We start from the raw sequence: 19940 nt of genomic DNA on the forward strand, positions 1-19940 counted from the left end.
AGTTAATCAGTGGTCAAAAAATTTGTTAATACCCTTAATTTCTTAATAAAAGAGTCTTTTCCTCTACTCTCAAGGGAGACAAATCACCCTTACTTAACTCAGTAAATCCTGGAATTAGTAAATGGAAATGTTTTATTGGAAGAGTTTGTTCATGTGCATAAGTCTGATGATCCTCTGGGATTTTTTTTTTTTTTTTTGTAAACTACAGAGTATATTCATTGAAAATAAATACAGTATGAAGTGTATCGAGAGAGGTCCTTTTTACAGTTGGTTTTGTTTCTGTGCTTACTAAATTTATTTTTTCTAAGCGTTTCACAGACTGTTGAGAGACAGTGTTTATTGACACATAATTTCTTCTGTCGCTGCGGCCCAGCACCACCAAATATTTATCTATGTATTTTTTAAAACCATAAACTTTCAGTATTGAAATTTAATTTGTAGCAAAAGTAGCATTATTTGCTTTTTCTTTAAATTATAATTCCAGTGACAAAAGAAGTTACCAATTCCTGCCTTTTTATTTTGTATCACCCAAAATTTAGTTATCTCGTAGGGCAGATTATTTATATTAAAGTATCTCTCTCCTTTTGGTACATGGTCAGTTTAGCCAGAAATATTTATCCAGTTAAAGTTTTGTGATTTTTCTAAAGTATTCAAATGTTATTAAAATGTATTTTTATTGTAAATGAGATCATTACTTAGATTATTGCTCTTGAATGTTTAGGCTTGGTAATTGTAGTACTACTATTATAATCTGAAATCTCCCTACACAACAGGAGTAAAGATTACTTTGTCTCAAACGGCAGTTTGATTTTATTGCTACATAATTGTTTTAAACCTAGGTCATCTTTTCAGATGAAGTATATATTTGGATTTCTTACATACAATATAAAATCAGCATTATTAATTAAAGCTTCTTGTCTTGACATTGAGGTATCTTCTGTGCCAAGTGTTAAAATCGGGCTATTTTAGATTTGCAAAGAACCTGGAGCCAAAATTCCCCGTAAAGACACATGGATGTCTAAGTCAGCAGAAGAGAAAAATAACACATCTATTTTTAAGTTAGTTGGAATTCTGAAGTCAGACCATGTGGTTGAATGCCTGCCATAGCGATATTAGAATTTCAAATGTGTTTACAAAGCCTCTGCTGCCGCCTGCTGCCGGTTGTACGTTGTACGGATACTTGAACAAAAGTAAAGAATTCCTTAAGGATTAACTGCTGCTGCTTGCGTTTTCAAATATTAAACTTGAAATTATTGATAAGTTAAGAAGCAAAGTAAACATTCCAAAGTGAAAACCAAAGTGGTTGGAAAATGTAATGTAACTTCAGCTTATGAATTTTTCAGGCTTTAAAGATTGAAAAAAATTATCAAGGTTCTGTTTGACATTACGTTTTTTAAATCATAAAGTAATTGTCGAGAGAGAGGCTTAAGTTTTGAGCCTCGGGCAGTGTGTCAAGCTTACAAGCCAGTAGGACTGGGGTAAATCAGACTGTCTTTTATTTTTGTGATTGTGTTCGTATGGCACTTAAGAGACTTGAAATAGGTGGCGGGGAAGGTTAAGAAGAATTGGTCTTCTTTACACTTATGTGGTCCTACATCACTGAGTTGGGAACAGGGTGGATGGGTGCAGAGACGTGAAAGAAGAAAGCCAGTATGTGTTTCATGCAATTGTTTATTCATTGTACAGACTTTCACTGAATGTCTTTTATGTGCTAGACACTGTGCTAGCCACTGAGCAGCCAGTAACAGGCAGGGGACACACCTTAGTGCTGTAAGGAGCGTACTGCAATGGAGTGGAAGTAAGAGTTCAATCTTAAACAAATGAACGCCGGACTTGCAGTTCCCAGCATTGGCCTATCTGAAGTTTCAGCTCCTGGGAGGTGTGGTTTACTGTGTGAGCATCCAGATAGGGCATTAAATCCTCATGTATATTTCATAGTTCTTTCTTGGAAATTGTGTCAAGACTTAACTTGCAGAGCCTGATCAAAATCAAATAATAGATTTTTTTTTCCATAGGGTAATATTGAGATGTTTTGATCCATTATAGAATCCAACTGAATTTTGAGAGACAGGGTAGTATTTTTTAAAAAAACCGAGAGTATCGATTTAGGGACAAAAAGGTCATCTAAGATAGAATTCACTGTTATTGTTTACAAAATAGTTTCTGCTTTAATACCTTTGATTTCATTTACTTTCCAGACTTCAATTCATAGATTTGGTGCACAAAACAGAAGCATGAGAATGAGAAGAAACTAAATAAATGATGAAAAGTTCATCTAAAAATGAGACTACAGAAAACCTTAGTAGAATTGTACAGAAGTAGAGGCAATTGATTGACAAGTCAAGCTACTGCCACATATTTTGTTATCTTCTGTGGGTACCAGCACATTAAAGTGTATCATGTCATTTGATGTTCAAACCAATGGCCTAGTTTCATCAGATTCTGTATGGTGACCTTGTATTTCTGTGGCCTGTGGCCTGTGCACAAGAGCGCTCTCTGGTGGTGGGGAGAGCACTGGGTTTGGAGTTAACCCTCGGCTCCTGTGAGTGCTGCCACCTACCGGCTAGTTAGCGTGGCTAGGTCACTTAACTTCCTTGGGTATAAAAAGGGTGCTGCTATCTCACAGAAAAGCGGTGACTGAGCTTTTAAAAAGGCAACTATTTTAAATCAACTAGAACAGTGGTTTTCATACTTTTTGACCTCACGATACCATTATACTATTAAACAATATCGGGGACCTCAAAAAGCTTTTGTTTCTATAGTTGTATCTATTAAGTGACTGTATTAGGCATTACATCTGAAAACTTTATTTATTCATTGAAAGAATAATTTATTTTATGCAAGCATAATTTTGTAACATCCATGTATCCTGATTTGGGAAATACTGGTTTGATAAATTATGCAAGTCTTCCAAATGTTGGTATATTTCTTATGTAATGTCTTCTTTAAAACCACACCTGTTAATATCACCATAGATATTAGCAGAAAGTCTATAATTATTGGGAAGCTACAAAATTCGTGCATACTAGTTTTCCAAAATTCTCACCTAAAAGTTTGAATTTCCTCATTAGCAATAAATACTATCAGTTGTTGTTGTCGTTTGAAGTGACAAAGTTTGTCATCTTCTCAATAGAAATGGTGTTCAATGTTAAAGATGGAACAACTATTACCAACTTTTTACAACTTGAGTCAACAAATGGTAGCGAGTTCGTGATGGTATACCATTTTACATGTTATCGTAATACCCACCATTTTAATTCGGGTGTGCTCCTAATATTCCTGGGCGGTAGGTCAAATAGATATCATTATCTCATCACAGACACTTGGAAGCTGAGATTGCAAGGGGTGAAGAGGCTTCAAGGTACCAGCCAAGCAGTAGTGAATCCAGACTTCCACCCAAGGCGTCAGTCCTCAAAGCAGGATTTCCCCGCCCTTTTGTCAGCAGTGCGTCTCCTGTGAAGGGGACTCACAGCTCCACACAGTCCAGGGGAACAGCACTACTCTAGCACTGATGATACTTTCAAGTGTAATAAATTGAGGGAAAAAACATTCATTTTATATAAAGGGTTCAAAAAAGAGGTATTTATTTGAGCTGAGTCTTGAAGAGTTAGTTTTTGTTTGTTAATTGGAAGAGAATTACCTGTCTACAGAAAGCTTTATGTAAATGACGAGAACTACAAATGGAGTCAATTACTAAGCTCATTTACATAGTTTTGCTTTTGTCCCTCGTCAGGCCTTAGAAAAGACCTCGGAAACTTGGAAGTAGGCTGTACATTTCGTGACTTCCATCCAGAATCACAGCTGCCAATAAAAAATCATTTGATAAAAAGGTAATCAGATATATGGAAATATTAAAATCTTTTTTATTGAATGCATGTGTTATAGGAACACTTTATCAGAAAGGCATGCTTACTAACTACTCTGAAAGCAGTGTCCACAGAATCATGATGCATGTCTTATTGGGGACTGTTCAAGGATGTAGTCCTAAGGATCCGGGCCTGCAGAGTCCCAGGTATAACACAGTTGTCCCAATCCTCACAGCATGAGGAGGTAGGTGGTATTTACAAAGGAGAAAATTTGGAGCCTAGATTGTCATTTGCCCAAAGCAATGGAGCTGAATGTAGCTCTCGTCTACCCAGAGAAGCCTCAACTCTTGTCATCATTCTGCTCTCATTGACTCCCGTGCAGTTCACACAGTAAAAATAATCCGATGACGATAATTTGCAACGTGATGGCATTTATCCTCACCTAGAAGTTAATTATTACCTAAATAGAGGTAATTAATACCTAAATAAAGGTAGTCTTTAATTAAATTATTTTAAATCAATATACTATTCGTATAGCATTATGTATCAAAATTAAACAACCTCTACTACAACCAACTTTATGTTGGTTGGGGAGTGTTTTAGGGAATTAAGTGTTTGCTTATAGCATTTTCCTTATGCTACATTTTGTCACAAATAAATGCAATTTCAGTTCTGTTTGTAAGTTGTTGTTTTTTTTAAATTACACTTCTAATTATTAGAAATTTAATTTTAGTAATGACAGATGTTTCTGGTAAGCATTCATGTATTCTGGCATAAAGATTTTGGATTCAGAGAGTATAAAATGTTAATGGTTGCAAATATTTTCCCCTTTCTGTTGTTATGTTACAAAAATAACAAACTGTATATTGGGAGGTTAAATTACAGGACCAGTGTTTGTTTTTCCTCCAGTTGTCAGTGTTTGCATGTGGTGTTTTAGCTTTGTTTTTGTTTCTATATTTCAGGCCTCATGTACGTGAAACCAATGGAAAGTCATTCCCTTTGTCCGGTCCACAAGTCCTCAAGGACCATACAGCAAGTGAGCATAGTCACCAGTCAGATGAACAGAAACTGGAAAAATCGAGTGAATCCAAATTTTCTGAGTGGCTCGATAAAGAAAATTCTGAGAGAGCAGGTTTACTTCTTCACACCGGTGACAATTCTGCTTCTGGAAAGAGAATGAACTGTGATGAAACAGTCTCGCCATCGTCATCCTCACATGTGAGAACTGCTGGGTTGAAGCCAGACGCTGCTGCTCTCATCCAGCCACAGACTGGGATGGAGCAGTGTCATTCTGATGGCTGTCCATCCAGCGGACGTAGACTTCAGTCCACCTGCAGGTCAGATGGTCGTCAGATGCCAAAACTCCGCAATCCACCGCCCCCTTTACCACCAAAGCAATACGCTATAACCAGGGTGCCACAGCCAGAGAAAAGTGATTGTTCACCTGATGTCAGACTTACAGAGCTGTTCAAAGCTAACTCTTCTAGTCTTCCGAACCACAGTTTAAGTGCAGCTTCAGAACCAGGTTCAGGAGTGAGTACAGATATGAGTGATGAAAGACTCAAGGAAACATTTCAAGTGAAAGAGCAAGTGGGCAACTCACCGAACTACACGTCCAGCTCTTCAACTGATGCTTTCCAGGCACACATGGGTACAGTTGTCGATGCATGGTGCCATCAAGAAAGAGACTCCAGTGCTACCTGCCCAAGTGACACAATTTCATTAACTACCTATTTTTCAGTTGATAGTTGCATGACTGATACATATAGATTGAAATACCATCAGAGGCCCAAGCTCTGTTTTCCCGAAAGCAGTGGCCTCTGTAATGAGAATTCAACAGCTCAGAGCGAAAGAGGGCTGGGACCTGTGTCATATAATAGTCTTGGTTCAAACTCCCCGTCTGAGCAAAGCTATAACCCCAGTATACATTGTAATAGACAAATTATGAAACCGGCATGCTAATACTCAGAGGCCATCAAAATACAAGAGGAATCGACTGACCAATCCTAGTGAAAAATAAAATTAAAACCATGGCATTTATTAAGTCATTAATGACTAACTTTCTCTTTATTTTTTATTTTGTGATAACCAACTTACTGGGAAATTTAGAAATCCCTTTGAATAGTCTTGGCATGCCTAGAAAAATAGAATATCAGGGTGTATACAAAGTCATTTACCATATGCTGCTGTTGAATAAAAATGGAATTCGTCCCTTCATTTTGTGGTTGGTAGACCCATAAGTACTAACCAGTCCTCATGTATGTAGATTGGTAAACTATGCTCATTAAAAAATGCCAGGTGAGACAGTCTGTGTAGTCAAAGCAGGATTTGTTTCATGAAGCACTTTCTCATGGGGAACCAAAAGAACACTCATGTTTCTGACTTCTGTGATAGTCTGCTACATGTGACCTCTGTAAGTGTCTTAGAAAATATGGACCCTTGAAATTGAAAGTATTAAAAAAAAAAAAAAGCCTTAATGATAAAGTTTTTCAATTCAATTCTCAAGGTCAGAACAAGAAATTTAATTTTGCTCCTAGAGCTTTTTTCTTCAGGACACCTGAGTTAGGCCTTTGTTACACGTATGCATAAACATTACTTCAGCCAGGTAAGCTAAACATAATTAAAATACTTTAGCATATTTATTTATCCTGTTACCTTTTTTCTAATTTTATATGAAATGTGAAAGGGTTTTATTTGGGTTCAGTTTACTTTGGGCTGCTAATAACCAGTGTTAGGAGTTCACCTGGTGCCCTTACTGGGAATCTCACTGTGACTGCCTAAATTCTCCCTGCTGTAATCTTACCTGTTTATAAGTTGTCAGCCTGTTTTGATTTTTCTGATTCTTGAATCTGAAACACCTTCTGGGCTTCCAGATTAAATTTCTGCCTTTCATATAGAGGTTTAATTTTAATAAAGTGTATTACTTTGAGCATCCCTCCTTTTTTCTTTTTTTACTCTAAACAAATAGTCATTTTACCCTACTTTCATGGAGAGGACTTTATTTTTAAATAAAATAATTTTCCATTATTATGATAACCTTACAAGTATGAAAATGTTACTTTTCTTACCTTATTTCATTAGTTGTCACTTTATTTTGTACTAAGCCAGTAAATTGTGGTTTAGTTTTATATTGTCCACTGCAGACAATTGAGAATTATAGAATTTAAAGTCTCCTTATGTTTATCAAGTTTATGACTATAACTTGATAATTATATAAACTAATTAGTAAATTTAACATTTTGATTGATTCCATAAATGGTTAAAATATTCCAAATTGTAAATGATTGAAACTACTTCTAGACAAATAGAAGATAATTGTAAAAATCTGACTTAACCCAAATTTATCTGACTTAACCCAAATTTGGTCAAATTTATCTTCCAACCAGAGAAATTTTAAATAGCCTTTTCTACCTATAAGTGATTATTACTTTATATTCTCTTAATTTAGAAATACTTGAATATCAAGTAAATTAAATTTTATCTTTTAAGAAAGCTTATTTTTAACATAACTTTTAGTATGGAGCATTTGTAAATATTGTAAACTTTGTAAAATTGTATTTGAAATACCAATGTATTTAAATATTGCTTTTATTATATTGTAAAATATTAGAAAATGGGCTTCAAGTATTTTTAGTAACTTTCAAAAACTTTTTTTTTTTGTTTAATTTCTATTTGGTCAAGATGCCCAGTAGAAATGTGTTATTTGAAATAGTTAAATTTCTGATATTTAACAACAATCTCATAGATTTGTATTTCCAACTCACAGTTGAGTTGCAAACGTCAAATAGAAATGTTCAAGTTTGGCTCCTTTTAAGAATTGTCCAGTTGAAACCTCTTGAATCATGTAATTGTACTAACTCGAAACTGACCCTTTGTGTTTCTGTTGATTCAGCACTCCACATGTACATTGAATGCATATTTAGTAACTAATCATCACATGTACTTTTATTTCTAGGGTGCCTATTTACTTTTATAGGTATTTTCTTGTTATAACTTATTGTAACTTTTGAAATCATGCAACCAACAGCTGTTGTAATGTTCAGAATACTTATCTTCCAAATGTTCCATTTACACATGAAATCAGTCTCTAGTTTTTTGTGTAGTTTTGTTTAGTTTTTCAGATAAACTGATTTTTAAGTTGATATGGTTGGGCTTTCCTTTGCATTTCTTGTCGTGAACTATGGCTTCCTCTCTCCCATGTGGATTATGGATTTTATGGGAAATGTAAGTCAGTTTAAAGTTCAGAGGTACTTGGAGTATCACTGATCATAAAATGTTATCACAGGACGCTCCTAGGAGTTAAACTCCAGGGAGGTCTGCAGCAGGGCTCCTCCAGGAGTTGGCAGACTCTCTAAAGTGCCAGACAGTAAATATCCTAGGCTTTGTGGCCCATGGGGTCTCTGTTAACAAACTACCCAGCTCAGCCAGTATAGGGTGAAAGCAGCCCTAAACAAGTAGTAGGTTGGTGCAAAAGTAACTGAGGTTTTTGCAGTTTTTTTTTAACCTCTTAAACCACAATTACTTTTGCACCAACCTATAAATAATGTCAGTTTCACAGATGTGAAATTTGGGAGTTCACATCATTTAACGTCATGAAAGTTTTTTTTTTCAGTCATTAAGACATAAACATAATTCTTAGCTCACAGGCGTTGCAAAGAGGCAGTGGGCCAGATTTGACCCATTGGCGATAGTTTGATGACCCTTATCCTAGAGCATTACCTACACTGAATGCCCTTACTGAGCCTAAATATCCTGTGGTCTCTGAATGTATTCCCATGCCATTTAGGGACTAGGTACATGGAGCAGTTGATGTCCTAAAATTTTCCGGTTAACAGACCCCCTACGGACTTCCTCACACTTGCTAAATCAGTCGGTTCATTTCAAATGGCTATTATATGAAATTATGTTTGTGAAACTTACCAGATTAAAATCACATTGCTGTTATTCTTTTGATGTCTGTTTTTGTCTTGACAAGTTTATCAGCTTTGCTTGGTATCCCCTTTATTCCCTTCTTAAAGGTCTTTACTGTGGGTACTTAAGCAGTCACAGTACTTGAGATGGCAGTTCAGGGTGAGGCACAATCTCTCATTCATCATATACAGGAAAGAGTCCACCCTCACACGGCCACCATCTCTGTGCGCCATTTACAGCCATGCTCTATCTAACACTAAGATTCCTCCATCTTCCCTGTACTAGAAATTCTCAGAATGTTCGATGGTTGTGGTCGTTGGCTGATTTTAGGCTCAGAAAGGTAGCACAGCTTGTAAATCTGTGTGTGTGACCTAACATTAAGCTATATGAGAACTGTTAATACTGGCACAGCCTCAGTAACAAGTAATCTGTTAGAACAAATGCAAATCACACCAAATTTAGCTACAAACATTTACTAGACAAATTAAGAAGCAGCATGAAAACAGTTCATACAATGTTTGGTACACTCAAGCAAATCCCAGTGCTGTGTTTCTCTGGACGCTTCAACCTTTACGTAACAGGTCATGTGCAGACAGATGCCACAATACCCTGAAGGCGTAATCGTTCACCTTATAGCTGGCAGTTGAAATCCTCCAAAAATCAATCCCAGATTTCACTCTAACCCTAAGTGCCATTCTAAAAGGCAGAGGATGTAGAATTTACCAGATCTATGCCCTGATTCTGAGAGGGGAATAGCCCCCAAATAAGTACGCAATTCACATGTACCAAATGCCACCAACGTCAGCGAGGAGAGACTATCTCTAACATCTGTTACATGAAGGAGTCTCTGCTCTATAAAAGGAATCACTTCCGAGGGCTTCGAGTGTCTGCTTTGGCAGTGTCACCAGCGGGGCACTCCTGGAATGTCAGTTCTTTTCTTACTTAGATAATAGGACAAGGTAAACTCCATGAAGGCAACGACTGTTGTTCTGTTCACTGTGGTACCTGTACATAGTAAGTGCTCAAATATTTGTTGAAGTATTTAAGTAACAGAAATTATGAAAATAAACATGTCTTGGCCACAGCATTCTTAATGTAACCCCAATAATAAAAACAGGTTTGAAACACACAGTCCTAATTTAGGGAGTTCAAGGGCCTAAAAGGAAGAGGGGGGAAGCAACGGGTAAGAGCTTCCCAACACTGGGTATTACATATTCTCTTTAAGATCGTATCAATCTGGAAACCACAGCAGGCCCACTTCGTCTAAAAATTAAACTGGCACTTAAAATAGCCAGTACTTTGTGGACCTGCATTTTCTGTATAGCTTTTAAATCCTTTTCTAAGTATCCTTCCTTTGCTTTTGAGTAATTTCCTTATTTATTTTTTTAGGTACTTTATTAATTTATATATTATTTGCATCATCCTAAATCCTAGCCAACCCTTAAAATGTTAGACATTACCGTGTTCCCCCCAAAATAAGACCAGGTCTTATATTAAGGTTTGCTCCAAAAGACACGTTAGGACTTATGTTCAGGGGGTGTCATCCTGAAAAATCACGCTAGGGCTTATTTTCTGGTTAGGTCTTAGGTCTTATTTTCAGGGAAACACGGTACTATCGTTCTTAATGACTACACCAAAGCTTCCTGTATATTTTAGTTCAGCTCCCGTAAATCCATCAGATGTTTGAAAAAGGTTGTTAAACCTGAATCAGAGTCTAATTTTAAGAATTCCACCATGAATGGGTGAGATTATTACTCATTTAAGATAGTCCCCAAGTGAGTAACAATGAAAGGAAGGTCCCTTAAGAGTGTGAAATTCTTCGGTTACACAATCCTGTCTTCCTCGTTCAAGAAGTTGTAGTTGTCGTCAATCCACTCCAGGAGCCAACTTCTTAATTTAGGTACCAGGCAAACCATTCTGTAAAAACCGAGTATTTGTCAAGAATGTTTACCGTTTCTTCCCATTTTAATACTTTATGCCAACTTCTGAAATTGACTTAGTTACCTGCCTTTTCCTAAATGATTTACATACTGACAAGAGCAATGAAAGAAACCATCTGGACCATTCCTCCTAAGGCTTCCATTTTCTACCCAGAGCTGAAAATTCAGGTCATTAAAAAAAAGTCACTATACCGAGGTATCAGTCTCCCCCAAAAAAGGGGAGGTGGAGAACGGGTGAGCCTTTACAAACGGCTCACCTATTCCATTCTCCCCCCTCAACCCTGTCTTCTAACTTGCCACACCATCCAGAAATCTGAGGGAATGGGGCTCAGATACACTGAGCTCACACCCGAGTCTTTGCCAGACCTTGGGGGTGGGGAAAGCAGACCCAACTCCCCAGCAAGGGTGCCAATGCAGAAGCGTGATGACTGAGAAGACTGACGTGGTGAGCAAGCACCTCCCCAGTCTGAAGAGCTGCTTAGGTCTCAGGGAGCCGGCTGCTGTTCTTCAGGGCCCCCTGGGCTCCCGGCTTCCCTCCTGCTTCGTCCCTCACCGTCTCAGGCCTCTGTCTCTCGTGTTCGGCTTCTCTACCTTCCCTTCCTTTATCCCCCGCCGGAATTGTCTTTTCAGAGTTAAATGGCAATGAAAATGGAGAGGATGGATTTTGCAAGTGGCCTCTACAGAATTCTGTGACTTACCCATCGTTTGGGGACGTGCTGGTGTGTGTGAAAAGGGCCGGGGGCGGGGGCGAAGGGAGGTCCCAGGTCTCTGGCAGGACTACTGAGTGGGTGACGCTAACATTTACTGAAGTGGGTAAAACCAGCACACTGGGGTGTGAAGTTCAGCGTTCCGTCTTGGGCCTGCCCCCGGCCACAGTGCCGCCGAGCCCCGGTGGCGTCGGCGGGGCGCTCACTGCCGCCAGGCCCCGCGCACACGCATCGCCTTTGGGTGAAATACCGTCTCAGCCAGTCCTCGCTACACCCCAAGGGGCTGGCTGGTCACTACGTGCTGGCCCCGATGGGAACTGAGACGCCCAGTAACTTCTCGTTTCCTGCGTGGTCGTGAAGGGCAGACGCGGTCGGTTTCACTCCAAAAGCCTCAGCAAACCAACGTCCGAAGCCAGCCTCTCGCCAGACCCCGGCGGGGGGCCAGGGAAGGGCCTCTCCGTGCACAGGCGTCGCCCAACCCCACCCCCCGCCCCGCCACCCAGGGGCCGTGGGGCCTTGGACACCCCACACTCTCGGGGTTGTTTCCTTATCCGCCCGCAGCCCCAGGGGAGGACATGGTCTCCAAGCCGCTCCCCACCCCAACTCCGCCTTCACAGGACTCACCAGGGCAAGAGATACACGAACAAAAACAACGCCAGGTCGACGAGGACGAACAGCCAGAGATCCAACCAGTAGGAGTGTTTGGAAAACCGGCCCGCCGCGGACGGCGGCTGCACACGGTGGTTCTGCTCCGGCCGCGCCGCGCCGCCCAGGCCTCGCCGCTCCCGGGGCCCGTCCCGGCCATCTCCCGCCGCCGCGCCCCCCTCCATCGCGCACCAGCCGCGCGACGCCGTCCGAGCAGCTGGAAACCCCGCGCGTCGCGCACTTCCGCGTTCACCCGGCCAGAAAGGGGCGGAGCGCGGCCGCCGGGCAGGCGCGAGGCCCCGCCCCGGAAGTGGGCTGTGCCCGCCCTGCCAGCGCGCAGGCGCCGCCCGCGGCCCGCTGCCTCCGTGACTGCGGTCAGGCAGCGCGAGCGGCAGGGCGGTCACTCCCCGCTCCGCCTGCAGCCTCCCGGCGGAAAGCTGGTCGTTCAGGTTCCCCTGGAAGAACTACCCTGGCGGGGCCGGAAGTCCCCGTCACGTCCCATTCCCATCAGATGACAGGTTCCGCCCTGCAACGGCCCAGGGCGTCCCTGCTCGTCCCTGTGCTCCCCCAAGGTTTTAGGAGGCCCCGCTGATGGGTCTTGGACCGCCGCTAGCATGTTACACTTCTTCAGTCTTTGAAGTGGATTTGATAATGAGCTGGAAATCATAACTAACCAGCGTGAGTTTCCAAGGGGGCCATGAGAATTTGCATGTACCACAGGGGAGTGAATTTAAGAATAACCCAAGGGTTTGGGAGTATGATCCTCAGCAAGATTAGAATGCAACCAGGAAGGAAATGATGGACCACTGTAGGCGAGCAAAACTTCCCTGCCTTCCCTGAGTCTCCAGAATCCAAGTGACACAAGAAACTGAGAAGACAGGGTAACAGGAGGAAAGCATACAGGTTTTATTTTTTACATGCACGTGAGAACCTTCATAAGAGCACGGAGACCTGAAGAAGCAACCAGAGCAGAAAGCTTTTACACCTTTTAGACAACGAAACAAGACACAGTGTGGGGACAGAGTCCCAGACAGCAGTTTCCCGGCTCTCGGCCTCACCTGGAAAGGTGCTGGCTCGGGTAGTAGATGGTCGTCAGCTGTGACTGGTTGGCCGTCAGCTGTAACCAGTGAGCCTTTAGCCACTGATACAACTGCTGTGGCTGAGCTAGCAAGGGGGGATTAGCAAGCGTGGTTAGCAAGTGCGGATTGCGGCTAGCAAGTTGGTTGGTTGGCAGCGAAGAGGCCGGCGGATTGTGCATGGTATGGAGCCTGCTTCCTGTATCTCCAACACAGCTGCCAGCCAGAATATACTGGTATGAACCCCCTATCCGTGGCTCCGTTGGTGTTCCGTTGGTGTTCATATCCTGCATTCTTGTGCGGGGAGCGGGACCAGAGACCCTGCATGACACACAGGGGTGGAAAATTGTGGAGAAATGACAAGAAAGATAAGGGTTAGTCTCAGGAGGTTTGTTTGTGTGGATTTCCTGCCTTGATTCCCCATCTCTGGTGATAAGAATGTTTTTCTTCCTCCTAGTACAGGAACGGCCCTTCACGTGGGAGTTTTATCTCCTTGTTTCAGGAAGAAACAGAAAGGTCAGAGTGCCCTTCTCTCACCTGCCATCTTTCACATGCATTTAATTCAAGATAATCAACATGCCAAACTGGCATATTTTGGGGTGACATACTCTGGGCTTGCTTCGTTTCCCGTCTGAAACTTCCCTAGAAATTTCACATAAAAATGGAATTTGTGGCTGTGGAGAGAATTGGGTTGTGGCCGAGTGGCAAGGAACCTGGAAAGGGAGACAAGAGCATAGGTTAGAATGAGAATGAGTCAACAGAAAATAACCAATCTCAGCATATTTCCCCACCTCCCATTAAATCAATGTTCCTTCCTGGGAATAGGTCAGTCCCATAGAATGGCTGAGCCTCTTTTATCTGATCAAGAGTGTTTATCTTGTCCTTCAAAAGAGGTAGATTTGCGTCTGTTTGTCCCAAGAGATTTACACAGAGGCAGCATTCTTCAGCAAAGGGTGTACATCTTCCTTCTTTTTGTGATGTCAGTGTGTCCAGGTGAGGCGATTATAGAGTACAACAGAGGCTAACTATTAACTTCTGATTGAAGGGCTTCCTTTGTACTCTTATGATGTTTGCATAGTGATACCGTGTTTCCTTGAAAATAAGACCTAGCCAGACAGTCAGCTCTAATGTGTTTTTTGGAGCAAAAATTAATATAAGACCCGGTTTTATATAAGACCCAGTATAATATAATATAATATAATATAATATAATATAATATACCCAGTCTTATTTTACTATAACATAAGACTGGGTCTTAGATAATATAAGACCAGGTCTTATGTTAATTTTAGCTCCAAAAGACGCATTAGAGCTGATTGTCTGGCTAGGTTTTATTTTCGGGAAAACATGGTACTGAACTCTTGTCTATTACTCTGGAAGGATTTCAAACTGCCTTTCCCAAATGGTGACTTCCAAAGCCTGAGAAAAGGGATCTCAGCACTGAAAAGAACTTAGAATTGTGATACATATGCCAGTTTTCTATAACACCTCGTCTAGTATGTTTATGTGGCACTACTTTAAGAGGTAGTAATTTGGCGGACATTTAAGTGGAGTACCTGGTGACAGAGGGTGACAGGAATCCGAGTCCACATCGTTCTGATCTATCAGTGGGAAACCTTTTATATACCTTATCATCACATGACATAAAAAGACCGGTATTGTTCATGGATAAGATCAGAATGGAAATTGTGACCAGATTGGGGGTTGGTTGATGTACCTTGTCACCTGTCGTGTTGGCATCTGCATGTCTCCTTTGTCCATGTAATCCTGGTCAGTCTGTAGGAGCAGAAGCCGCTGTGAAATATCTCATGCAGAAGGCCTGCAGTTCCGGATTTTTGGTCTGACCATATGTAACTTTTGGTGTTTGGTAGCTAATTAGGGGAACAACTGAGCTGCGCAAGGTGACACAGGGTGGCTTATGAGCCAGCTGTAATAGCTGGTGATGTGGCCAGTGTCCATAAAAATGCTTTCTTCTACAATGTGTGCTTTCTTCTAAAAACCTTGATGTACACCCAATCTCCTGGTCAAAAGGGATGGTGAGGCTTGCCAGTCGGGGAGCTGACTGCTTTTGGCTTACTGGCGATCTCCTCCAAGTATCCTAGTTAGTCCCTGTATGTAGCTAGTTATAGTATCCGATTGTTCACTTACGCCCCTCTACTGTTTACTGAATCCAGTAGGCACAGGGCAAGCAAACACTCTTGCAAAAGGGGTTAATCCATGTCTTCTATTTGGAATATTCCAGGTTTTTATAGGGCCAGAGGTAATGTTTCTGGCCATTGAGTCCAATTTCTTGACGGACTTTTCCTAAAGTCCTTTTGATGTCAAGATTTTTAGGTTTTATTTGCCCTGAGGATTGGGGATGGTGAGGGTATGAAATTTTAATGACCCCGAGTTTTTTCAAGGAAGTGGTTTATTTCTACTACACAATGAGTTCCTGGGTATGAGTCAGTCCCTAAAGGATACCAAAGTCAGGAATAATGTGAGTTGCTAGTTTCTTCACTGCTGTGGCATCGTCACATCTACCATTCAGTCCACCCGCTAAGTGTACAGCCAATAGCCAGTGCGGATAGCCTAAAGCGGGAGGTAAATCTGCCGCCGGGGGCAGTGTGGTAAAGGAGACTTCTCACCTGCACTTCTGGCGACGAGGACGGGGTGTCACTGGCTGGACACTGCTCTCTCCAGGCCGACCCAGGCTGAGAGACCCTGGGACCGCCGACATCCCAGCAGAAGGTGAGAATTCTTACATTAGTCTCCCCGGTCTGCCTGCTCCAATTGAAGCGAGAGGGGTCCATCTCTCCTTGTCTTTTTCCTTCCTAGATATAGATTAGCAGGAGATAATGCATGTGTGAACTAGTTCTTCAGATAGAGCGACTCTGGCGTTTTCTGTTATGAGTACTCTTGTTTTCTATTTCTAATGGCTGCAAAGAAAGGAAAGCTTAAAAACAATCTCTCTAGTCCCCAGCACCCTGAGAGACTTTATTTTCCCCCATCTGTGGGACAGTACCCCATCAACGGACAGGGTCACCTGGTCCTCAGTCACGCCCCAGAGCTCACCGTTAAACTTGCAGTAGAGGATCGGGAACTAGACTTTTTAATTGACACTGATGTGACCTCACTGTCCTTTCAGAGGCTTTATCTCTGCCTGGCACCTCTGATTCTCTCCAAGTGTCCACGTCTCAGGCCACCCCAGTACCCTTAGGCCCTCCTTTTTTTTTTTTTTCTTTTCCATCATGACTGCGTTCCATACCTGTGACAGTTTTCTTCGAGAATTGTACAGTCATCGTAACTGACTACTATTTGTTTCAGCCTTTAGTAGCTCCCATTCATGCACCCCACTGGTAATCTGTGTGCACCCCACTCGGCCCCCTGGGGCCAGCGGCACCCTGTGCTCAGCCAGCTCTCCTCCTTCCATCTTCCTCATGGAAATCTCTCCGCCTTTGGGCTTTGGCGCATGTTCTTCCCATTAAACTGTGTGCTTCCCCACCTGTCCTAATCCTACCCACGCCTTGTCAGTGCCAGTGCCAACTTCATAAAGCTGCCCTCATTCCAGTTCCTGTCCATCTCTCCACTCACGGTACAGCTAACGCACCAATTGCAAAAAGCTCACATTTAACTTGTCTCCGGCTCCTTCCTATGTCATGCTTTCTCCTTGGGGAGACAGTTATCTTCTGAAGATCAAAGCATTTGTTCCCTTTTGTTTTCAATCCTTCCTTCTGCATCAGTTATTACCCTTTGCATCCAGTAATGGCCGTCTATTGATGAGGCTGTCATTGGATTGATCATTTTCACAATTTCTCTATCTTTAGCTCAAAACACGTTGAAATTTTCTTGACATGGCGTCTGGCACGTTGACTTGCTTTGTAGCACAATTGTATGTAAATTGTCTCCCCATCAGAGTATTAAGTATCCTTAGGAGGGAGATTACATTGTAACCATTTTTGCAGCCTCCACAGTACCTCAAACAGTACCTTGAATGAGGAAGAAATTATTTATTTCATAATATTCTGTTGTATTATGTAACCACTAATACAATCCTGTTTAAAAAAAATACTTGTTGAATGATCTCTTTTGTATTAATAACATAACAGTGTAACGATACCACTAAGCTGTCACTACTGATCTCTGTCTCTCAGTGGGGACAGTTCCTGAGGTGTCTTACAAGTGCGAGTAATGGGTGTGCCCTAGTTGCTTCCCGCATTTTGGAGCCCGGGCCTGTAATTCCAGTGAACCCTCTGTGAGTGTAGCAGGCCGGCTCGGTGAGTGGAGGAGCCACAGGAGACGCAGGTGCAGCCACCCAGTTCATTGGCGGGGCTGGCCGCGGACACGTCCCAGAGCACGGCGGGGTTCAGAGCCTGTCCCGGAGCCCTGAGGTTCGGCGGCGGGGCCTGGGCGAGGGGAAGGCCAGGCCGGACTAGCTGTGAATAGCCTCCTGCCCTCTTCACCCTGCCGGCTCACACACGTGCACACTTCAACCATAAGCGCTCAGTCTTCTTTATTTCATGTTAGGGTTTCGGAAAAGGTTTTCTTTTAAAGTAAAGCAGCCATTCTGTTGCCTTTCAATGTTTAAAAACAACTTCTATAGGGCAAAGTTTACTTAATTGGTAGGCGCCAATGACAGGGATGTTGAAACCCACAACCTTGAAATATCATTATGCTAATAATCAACAGCAAACAGCCTGTTTTTGTTTTATTGAAAGGTGTTGGAGGCACAGTCATTTAGGGTGGAGAATGAAGGGTTAGTCAATACATGACATGTCCTGTCTCATAAAATTATATGATAGGCTTCCAAGAGTAGACATGACAATGTCAGCACAGGCGTGAACTAGAGTAACAGTGTTAAGTAAATGGACGCCGAGGTGGAAACTGCTATATATAAAATATTAACCAGAATTAGCCTTATTTTATCAGTGTGAGAAATGTCAACATGTTAACAGCAGTTATCTCTATGAGACGGGTTCACGATCATTTTATTCTTTGTGCTTTTCCACATTTTCCAAATTTTCTCAATGAAAATACATTAATTAGAAGTTGGGAAGAAAGTTTTTTGAAAACAGGTAAATTAGAAAAGCAAGACAGTCTAGGTCAAAGTTATCGTTTAACTGTTTCTGACATGAGAGCACAGGCGCAAGATATGTAAGTGTCAGCATTATAATGATTTCTAAACTGGTTTTCAATCTATGATACATTTCAAGGAGCTCTATGATTCCTCGGGAAACTCAGGGGCCAACGTGAATGGAAGAGATAGATGCTGGAAGGAGGCTTTCAGCCCTCCTGGAGAAGCTCAGCCTTTATTTCATATCTGTAAATATCCCTGTGAGAGAGGGAAAAAAAAAAGGATTTTTTTTTTTTTTTTTGTCCTGCACTGGTGAGAGCTATGTCAAAAAGTCACCTTGGGCGACCCATGTTCAAAATCGTGGACCAGGCAACTCCCAGCCTCCCGTCTCTCCCCAGAAATACTGAGAAATAAGCAGAAAGTATCCAAATCAAGTTTGTCAGAACTCTGGAAACAAAGGTTTATAGCAGACAAGCCAATGCTGAGTCAAAATGTAGAAGAAGACACGGTCAGAATAGAAGGGAGAAATAGACAGTCCTGTAATAATTGTTGAGCATTTCAATATTTCAAATGAAAGTTGGGTAGATTTTCAGTAGTGGGTAAAACATCTGGACAGAAGATCGATAAGAACATGGAGGATTTGCACAGCACTGGGAACCATTAGACCTAAGGAGAGACTTGTGGAACAGTCCTCCAACAGCTGCAGAATGCGCCACATCAGATGGTGACCTAGGCAGACTAGAATAGTTGACGTATTGACTTCACAAACCTGGAAGAATCAAGTTCATAAGTTTTCAGCACGGCCACCTCATAAAATCACCCTACACGAATCCCAGCTCAGGGTACACGAGGACGCTTGCGTCTTTCCTGCTCATTCAGCGGCATCATCTGCGCTTCCTGAGCTAGCAGCATCAAGCTCGCTGTGCAGGCTGAGCTCTTTATGTTGCAAACCCCAGAAGCTCACTAGTGTAACCCATGGCCATTTAAAAACTGTCCCGGGTCCAGACACGGAGCTAGGGCTCTTCTCTTCCCAGTAGCACATAAAACGTACTTAGTGTGGCTCCTCCCGTCACTTCCTTCAGGTCATGGTTCCAGCGTCACCTACCCAGGTTATTTCCCTGACCACCCTATTTAGAATTGTCCCCAACATCTCACCCAGCACTCCACACCCCTCTTCCGGGCTTCGTTTTCTCCATAGCATCTATACCATCTAATGTACTTCATATTGACTTCTTTCTCTTGTGTGTTACCTGTATCCCCTCCACGAGGAAGGGATGTTTTGATCTGCCTTGTTCACCTGTTGTATCTCTAACACCTAGATCGGCACCCACATAGAATAGATGCACAATAAATATTTGTTGGATGATATTTTGAAAGAAAATTGATCTACATCACCATATTAAGTAAAACTGAATCTGGACGCGGGAACATAGAGGCTCTACCACTAGACGGCTTGGGTTCAAATCCTGGGTCAGCCACTTGCTGGCTGTTGACCTTGGCCAAGTCACATAACTGCTGTCTGCCTCAGTGTCCTCATCTGTCAAACGAGGCTTGTACTACCAGATCTTACGGTAGACAGTTGCTGTGAGGATTAATATGAGTTGATGTTTCTAAAGCACTTTGAACAATGTCTGGCAGAGCACAGACACCACGTAAGTGTTACCTTGCAGGGGGTGTGAGGGTTGCAATGCTCAAAACGTGGCGCTACTACGTTTTGTGGATAATACATGTAGGGATTTATATTTTATAATTTCCTCTTTGTATTTTGAAGCCAATTTGTATTTTGAAGATTTTGTAGGCCC

At 42.1% G+C, this 19940-nt stretch overlaps 1 protein-coding gene and 1 long non-coding RNA gene across 4 annotated transcripts in view; one reads left to right on the plus strand and one right to left on the minus strand.

The window, feature by feature from the left end:
* Nucleotides 1-7138, plus strand: part of USP53 (ubiquitin specific peptidase 53) — a 42237-nt gene extending 35099 nt beyond the window's left edge. For all 3 annotated transcript variants that reach the window (XM_033133491.1, XM_033133492.1, XM_033133493.1), the window contains 2 exons: nt 3734-3830; nt 4769-7138. In XM_033133491.1, coding sequence (XP_032989382.1) covers nt 3734-3830; nt 4769-5768 — 1097 coding nt within the window. In that variant the 3' untranslated portion in view covers nt 5769-7138. The remainder of the gene's footprint in view (nt 1-3733; nt 3831-4768) is intronic.
* LOC117037485 (uncharacterized) lies at nt 1708-10629 on the minus strand. The gene is made up of 3 exons (XR_004425527.1): nt 8727-10629; nt 5410-5506; nt 1708-4971 (listed from the first exon to the last, which is right to left on the minus strand). It is a non-coding gene; the product is annotated as an uncharacterized LOC117037485 (long non-coding RNA).
* Nucleotides 10630-19940: the final 9311 nt, after the last annotated feature.

The sequence above is a fragment of the Rhinolophus ferrumequinum genome, chromosome 18 (genome assembly GCF_004115265.2).
Source record: "Rhinolophus ferrumequinum isolate MPI-CBG mRhiFer1 chromosome 18, mRhiFer1_v1.p, whole genome shotgun sequence".
Taxonomy (NCBI): domain Eukaryota; kingdom Metazoa; phylum Chordata; class Mammalia; order Chiroptera; family Rhinolophidae; genus Rhinolophus; species Rhinolophus ferrumequinum.